The 7,500-nt window shown below is 49.0% G+C and overlaps 1 protein-coding gene across 2 annotated transcripts in view; it reads right to left on the reverse strand.

Annotated features, from left to right (window-relative positions):
* The window catches only part of sgms1a (sphingomyelin synthase 1a), a 35,701-nt gene that overhangs the window by 5,103 nt on the left and 23,098 nt on the right, over positions 1–7,500 (reverse strand). For both annotated transcript variants that reach the window (XR_014631030.1, XM_084458834.1), the window contains exons 2-3: positions 7,300–7,500; positions 1,547–1,664 (exon numbers count right to left, since the gene is read on the reverse strand). The exon at positions 7,300–7,500 is cut by the window's right edge and continues 671 nt beyond it. Coding sequence is in view for 1 of the 2 variants with exons in the window: in XM_084458834.1 (XP_084314960.1) it covers positions 1,547–1,664; positions 7,300–7,500 (319 nt within the window). In the remaining variant the exon portion in view is untranslated. The remainder of the gene's footprint in view (positions 1–1,546; positions 1,665–7,299) is intronic.

A 7,500-nucleotide genomic window follows, 5' to 3' on the forward strand; every position in this document is an offset into this window, starting at 1 on the left:
ACACACACACACACACACACACACAGTCTGAGCGTGTTACATCACCCTCAACACACACACACACACAGTCTGAGCGTGTTACATCACCCTCAACACACACACACACACACACACAGTCTGAGCTTGTTACATCACCCTCAACACACACACACACACAGTCTGAGCGTGTTACATCACCCTCAACACACACACACACACACACACAGTCTGAGCTTGTTACATCACCCTCAACACACACACACACACACACAGTCTGAGCGTGTTACATCACCCTAAACACACACACACACACAGTCTGAGCGTGTTACATCACCCTCAACACACACACACACACAGTCTGAGCGTGTTACATCACCCTCAACACACACACACACACACACAGTCTGAGCGTGTTACATCACCTTCAACACACACACACACACACACACAGTCTGAGCGTGTTACATCACCCTCATAACAGCTTCATCAAAGATAGGCTTGGTAGTAGCACAGCATGCAGGATGGGTCGGAGGCGTGCCTTGGCTCCACTGCGTCCGTCAGCGTCAACCGCCAGCGTCAACCGTCAAAAATCAACCTCTTAAGCCTAATTTATACTTTGTGAGCCGTGAGCCACATTTGTGGCTCATTGATGTCATTTGGAACGTCTCGCAGGCTGTGAGCCGCTTGACTCGTAACACCTCAAATTCCTAGCGGCTCACGCCGCGTCTTTATATGTCGCTCATATTTGATTGGTTGACTGGCCTGGAGAGACGAAGCGTTCTGTGTTGCTAGGAGATGAGAAACATTTTCTTGTTTGGTAACAACATAACCTGATTGTGTTACTTTGTAGTCTTTGGACATGGACCCAGCAGGACACGGCTCATTGAGTATAAATGCACAGAGCTATGAGCCGTGAGCCATGAGCCAAAAAATGTGGCTCACGGCTCACAAAGTATAAATTAGCGTCTGATGGTCGATGCTGATGGACGCAGTGGAGCCAAGCCGGAAAGCGACACACGTGCTTCTCTCAGAGAAGCCTTTCTGCACGGGGGCAGCGTCTGTGCTGGTTGAAATAAAACATGGTTTCAAACCCGTGCCAGCAGAGAGGCAGTTGAATTGGTGAAAGTCACTCCTCAGTATAAATACTGCCCACCCCCGCATCGTGTCGCTAGCTTTTCGGTGGCTTAGCTGGTGTGTCTATGGGAGGTGGTCACGTGTGTTGGCAAGTCAAAGAACCCGAGATTGAACACAGATGTATCACCCTGGCCTGGGGCTACACACAGGCAGGGTTTATACACACCCATATGCAACCATGTGAATCATCTCTGATAAGTGGTGTGTTCATTGATTCCACCTCCTCTTCCTCTGGCTTAAAAAGGAACTTGGCCTGATGCCCAAACAGCTTGCAAATAACTGAAGTTTTACAAAGTGGACGGTGTAGATGTGTGCAGGCGTCCTTTAGGAGATGGGTCCTGACGGGGAACCAGAGTCAGACCAGACGGGGAAGAGGCAGACGTTCAGGTAGGAGAAGATCCTCCACACCAGAGTGAGGAGCTGGTGTCCTTACCTTCGGAGAGCATTTGAAGTGCATCCCTGGAACAGGTAGGGTGGTGATGTACATGGTGACACATCTGTACAGGTAGAGGGTGCCCACGATGAAGAAGAACCGACGCCCAATGATTGATCTGGACAGAGAGAGAGAGAGAGAGAGAGAGAGAGAGAGGATACTGATTTACAGTAAGAGTACGTTTTATAGGTTTTTATATACGTAAACTTTTATTGTCTAGCCGTGATTGGAAATTTGTCTTTGGATCTCATCACGGCTTACAACTGACATTCATATTCTAACAGCTGAAAGAGTTCTAGTATGTCTACTCTATCAGTCTAGGGCAGGTGAGTAGTTCTAGTATGTCTACTCTAGTAGTCTGGGGCAGGTGAGTAGTTCTACTCTAGTAGTCTGGGGCAGGTGAGTAGTTCTAGTATGTCTACTCTAGTAGTCTGGGGCAGGTGAGTAGTTCTACTCTAGTAGTCTGGGGCAGGTGAGTAGTTCTAGTATGTCTACTCTAGCAGTCTGGGGCAGGTGAGTAGTTCTACTCTAGTAGTCTGGGGCAGGTGAGTAGTTCTACTCTAGCAGTCTGGGGCAGGTGAGTAGTTCTAGTATGTCTACTCTAGCAGTCTGGGGCAGGTGAGTAGTTCTAGTATGTCTACTCTAGTAGTCTGGGGCAGGTGAGTAGTTCTACTCTAGTAGTCTGGGGCAGGTGAGTAGTTCTAGTATGTCTACTCTAGTAGTCTGGGGCAGGTGAGTAGTTCTACTCTAGTAGTCTGGGGCAGGTGAGTAGTTCTAGTATGTCTACTCTAGTAGTCTGGGGCAGGTGAGTAGTTCTACTCTAGTAGTCTGGGGCAGGTGAGTAGTTCTAGTATGTCTACTCTAGCAGTCTGGGGCAGGTGAGTAGTTCTACTCTAGTAGTCTGGGGCAGGTGAGTAGTTCTACTCTAGCAGTCTGGGGCAGGTGAGTAGTTCTAGTATGTCTACTCTAGCAGTCTGGGGCAGGTGAGTAGTTCTACTCTAGCAGTCTGGGGCAGGTGAGTAGTTCTAGTATGTCTACTCTATCAGTCTGGGGCAGGTGAGTAGTTCTACTCTAGTAGTCTGGGGCAGGTGAGTAGTTCTAGTATGTCTACTCTAGTAGTCTGGGGCAGGTGTGTAGTTCTACTCTAGTAGTCTGGGGCAGGTGAGTAGTTCTAGTATGTCTACTCTAGCAGTCTGGGGCAGGTGAGTAGTTCTAGTATGTCTACTCTAGCAGTCTGGGGCAGGTGAGTAGTTCTAGTATGTCTACTCTAGTAGTCTAGGGCAGGTGTGTAGTTCTAGTATGTCTACTCTAGCAGTCTGGGGCAGGTGAGTAGTTCTAGTATGTCTACTCTAGCAGTCTGGGGCAGGTGAGTAGTTCTACTCTAGTAGTCTGGGGCAGGTGAGTAGTTCTAGTATGTCTACTCTAGTAGTCTGGGGCAGGTGAGTAGTTCTAGTATGTCTACTCTAGTAGTCTGGGGCAGGTGTGTAGTTCTAGTATGTCTACTCTAGCAGTCTGGGGCAGGTGTGTAGTTCTAGTATGTCTACTCTAGCAGTCTGGGGCAGGTGAGTAGTTCTAGTATGTCTACTCTAGTAGTCTGGGGCAGGTGAGTAGTTCTAGTATGTCTACTCTAGCAGTCTGGGGCAGGTGAGTAGTTCTACTCTAGTAGTCTGGGGCAGGTGAGTAGTTCTAGTATGTCTACTCTAGCAGTCTGGGGCAGGTGAGTAGTTCTACTCTAGTAGTCTGGGGCAGGTGAGTAGTTCTAGTATGTCTACTCTAGCAGTCTGGGGCAGGTGAGTAGTTCTACTCTAGTAGTCTGGGGCAGGTGTGTAGTTCTAGTATGTCTACTCTAGCAGTCTGGGGCAGGTGAGTAGTTCTACTCTAGTAGTCTGGGGCAGGTGAGTAGTTCTAGTATGTCTACTCTATCAGTCTGGGGCAGGTGTGTAGTTCTAGTATGTCTACTCTAGTAGTCTGGGGCAGGTGAGTAGTTCTAGTATGTCTACTCTATCAGTCTAGGGCAGGTGAGTAGTTCTAGTATGTCTACTCTAGTAGTCTGGGGCAGGTGAGTAGTTCTACTCTATCAGTCTGGGGCAGGTGAGTAGTTCTAGTATGTCTACTCTAGCAGTCTGGGGCAGGTGAGTAGTTCTACTCTATCAGTCTAGGGCAGGTGAGTAGTTCTAGTATGTCTACTCTAGTAGTCTGGGGCAGGTGTGTAGTTCTACTCTAGCAGTCTGGGGCAGGTGTGTAGTTCTACTCTAGCAGTCTGGGGCAGGTGTGTAGTTCTAGTATGTCTACTCTAGCAGTCTGGGGCAGGTGAGTAGTTCTAGTATGTCTACTCTAGTAGTCTGGGGCAGGTGTGTAGTTCTAGTATGTCTACTCTAGCAGTCTGGGGCAGGTGTGTAGTTCTACTCTAGTAGTCTGGGGCAGGTGAGTAGTTCTAGTATGTCTACTCTAGCAGTCTGGGGCAGGTGAGTAGTTCTAGTATGTCTACTCTAGTAGTCTGGGGCAGGTGAGTAGTTCTACTCTAGTAGTCTGGGGCAGGTGAGTAGTTCTAGTATGTCTACTCTAGTAGTCTGGGGCAGGTGTGTAGTTCTAGTATGTCTACTCTAGTAGTCTAGGGCAGGTGAGTAGTTCTAGTATGTCTACCCTAGTAGTCTAGGGCAGGTGAGTAGTTCTAGTATGTCTACTCTAGTAGTCTGGGGCAGGTGAGTAGTTCTAGTATGTCTACTCTAGCAGTCTGGGGCAGGTGAGTAGTTCTAGTATGTCTACTCTAGTAGTCTGGGGCAGGTGTGTAGTTCTAGTATGTCTACTCTAGTAGTCTGGGGCAGGTGAGTAGTTCTAGTATGTCTACTCTAGTAGTCTGGGGCAGGTGAGTAGTTCTACTCTAGTAGTCTGGGGCAGGTGAGTAGTTCTAGTATGTCTACTCTAGTAGTCTGGGGCAGGTGAGTAGTTCTACTCTAGTAGTCTGGGGCAGGTGAGTAGTTCTACTCTAGTAGTCTGGGGCAGGTGAGTAGTTCTACTCTAGCAGTCTGGGGCAGGTGTGTAGTTCTAGTATGTCTACTCTAGTAGTCTGGGGCAGGTGAGTAGTTCTACTCTAGTAGTCTGGGGCAGGTGTGTAGTTCTAGTATGTCTACTCTAGCAGTCTGGGGCAGGTGAGTAGTTCTACTCTAGTAGTCTGGGGCAGGTGAGTAGTTCTAGTATGTCTACTCCATCAGTCTGGGGCAGGTGAGTAGTTCTACTCTAGCAGTCTAGGGCAGGTGAGTAGTTCTAGTATGTCTACTCTAGCAGTCTGGGGCAGGTGAGTAGTTCTACTCTAGTAGTCTGGGGCAGGTGAGTAGTTCTAGTATGTCTACTCTAGCAGTCTGGGGCAGGTGTGTAGTTCTACTCTAGTAGTCTGGGGCAGGTGAGTAGTTCTAGTATGTCTACTCTATCAGTCTGGGGCAGGTGAGTAGTTCTAGTATGTGTACTCTAGCAGTCTGGGGCAGGTGAGTAGTTCTACTCTAGCAGTCTAGGGCAGGTGAGTAGTTCTAGTATGTCTACTCTAGTAGTCTGGGGCAGGTGTGTAGTTCTACTCTAGCAGTCTGGGGCAGGTGTGTAGTTCTAGTATGTCTACTCTAGTAGTCTGGGGCAGGTGAGTAGTTCTAGTATGTCTACTCTAGCAGTCTGGGGCAGGTGAGTAGTTCTACTCTAGCAGTCTGGGGCAGGTGAGTAGTTCTAGTATGTCTACTCTAGTAGTCTGGGGCAGGTGTGTAGTTCTAGTATGTCTACTCTAGCAGTCTGGGGCAGGTGAGTAGTTCTACTCTAGCAGTCTGGGGCAGGTGAGTAGTTCTACTCTAGTAGTCTGGGGCAGGTGAGTAGTTCTAGTATGTCTACTCTAGCAGTCTGGGGCAGGTGAGTAGTTCTACTCTAGCAGTCTGGGGCAGGTGAGTAGTTCTAGTATGTCTACTCTAGCAGTCTGGGGCAGGTGAGTAGTTCTACTCTAGCAGTCTGGGGCAGGTGAGTAGTTCTACTCTAGTAGTCTGGGGCAGGTGAGTAGTTCTAGTATGTCTACTCTAGCAGTCTGGGGCAGGTGAGTAGTTCTACTCTAGCAGTCTGGGGCAGGTGAGTAGTTCTAGTATGTCTACTCTAGTAGTCTGGGGCAGGTGAGTAGTTCTAGTATGTCTACTCTAGCAGTCTGGGGCAGGTGAGTAGTTCTAGTATGTCTACTCTAGCAGTCTGGGGCAGGTGTGTAGTTCTACTCTAGCAGTCTGGGGCAGGTGAGTAGTTCTACTCTAGTAGTCTGGGGCAGGTGAGTAGTTCTAGTATGTCTACTCTAGTAGTCTGGGGCAGGTGAGTAGTTCTAGTATGTCTACTCTAGCAGTCTGGGGCAGGTGTGTAGTTCTAGTATGTCTACTCTAGCAGTCTGGGGCAGGTGAGTAGTTCTAGTATGTCTACTCTAGTAGTCTGGGGCAGGTGTGTAGTTCTAGTATGTCTACTCTAGCAGTCTAGGGCAGGTGAGTAGTTCTAGTATGTCTACTCTAGCAGTCTGGGGCAGGTGAGTAGTTCTAGTATGTCTACTCTAGCAGTCTGGGGCAGGTGTGTAGTTCTAGTATGTCTACTCTAGCAGTCTAGGGCAGGTGAGTAGTTCTACTCTAGCAGTCTGGGGCAGGTGTGTAGTTCTAGTATGTCTACTCTAGTAGTCTGGGGCAGGTGAGTAGTTCTAGTATGTCTACTCTAGCAGTCTGGGGCAGGTGTGTAGTTCTACTCTAGCAGTCTGGGGCAGGTGTGTAGTTCTAGTATGTCTACTCTAGCAGTCTGGGGCAGGTGTGTAGTTCTAGTATGTCTACTCTAGCAGTCTGGGGCAGGTGAGTAGTTCTACTCTAGTAGTCTGGGGCAGGTGAGTAGTTCTAGTATGTGTACTCTAGCAGTCTGGGGCAGGTGAGTAGTTCTACTCTAGTAGTCTGGGGCAGGTGAGTAGTTCTAGTATGTGTACTCTAGCAGTCTGGGGCAGGTGAGTAGTTCTACTCTAGTAGTCTGGGGCAGGTGTGTAGTTCTAGTATGTCTACTCTAGTAGTCTGGGGCAGGTGTGTAGTTCTAGTATGTGTACTCTAGTAGTCTGGGGCAGGTGTGTAGTTCTACTCTAGTAGTCTGGGGCAGGTGTGTAGTTCTACTCTAGCAGTCTGGGGCAGGTGTGTAGTTCTAGTATGTCTACTCTAGTAGTCTGGGGCAGGTGTGTAGTTCTAGTATGTGTACTCTAGTAGTCTGGGGCAGGTGTGTAGTTCTACTCTAGCAGTCTGGGGCAGGTGTGTAGTTCTACTCTAGCAGTCTGGGGCAGGTGTGTAGTTCTACTCTAGCAGTCTGGGGCAGGTGTGTAGTTCTACTCTAGTAGTCTGGGGCAGGTGTGTAGTTCTAGTATGTCTACTCTAGCAGTCTGGGGCAGGTGAGTAGTTCTACTCTAGCAGTCTGGGGCAGGTGAGTAGTTCTAGTATGTCTACTCTAGCAGTCTGGGGCAGGTGAGTAGTTCTAGTATGTCTACTCTAGTAGTCTGGGGCAGGTGTGTAGTTCTAGTATGTCTACTCTAGCAGTCTGGGGCAGGTGTGTAGTTCTAGTATGTCTACTCTAGCAGTCTGGGGCAGGTGAGTAGTTCTAGTATGTCTACTCTAGCAGTCTGGGGCAGGTGAGTAGTTCTACTCTAGCAGTCTGGGGCAGGTGTGTAGTTCTAGTATGTCTACTCTGCCATCAGGTGTGTAGTTCTGTATGATCTCAGTCAAACTCACCGGTACTTGAGCAGGGTCCACTGCAGCAGCCACAGTCCCACCAGCAGCATGCCGTTGATCTCGCAGATGGAAAAGGCCCACTCCACCCGGTCAAACAGGTCAAAGAACTTGTCCGGGAGCGGGGGCGTGTGCTCCTTGGCCGGGACCCTCTCATGGACCACGGAGATGACCACGGAGGTGGTGACGAAACAGCAGACGGCG

This window comes from Borostomias antarcticus (assembly GCF_949987555.1).
Source record: "Borostomias antarcticus genome assembly, chromosome: 25".
In the NCBI taxonomy this organism is placed as follows: domain Eukaryota; kingdom Metazoa; phylum Chordata; class Actinopteri; order Stomiiformes; family Stomiidae; genus Borostomias; species Borostomias antarcticus.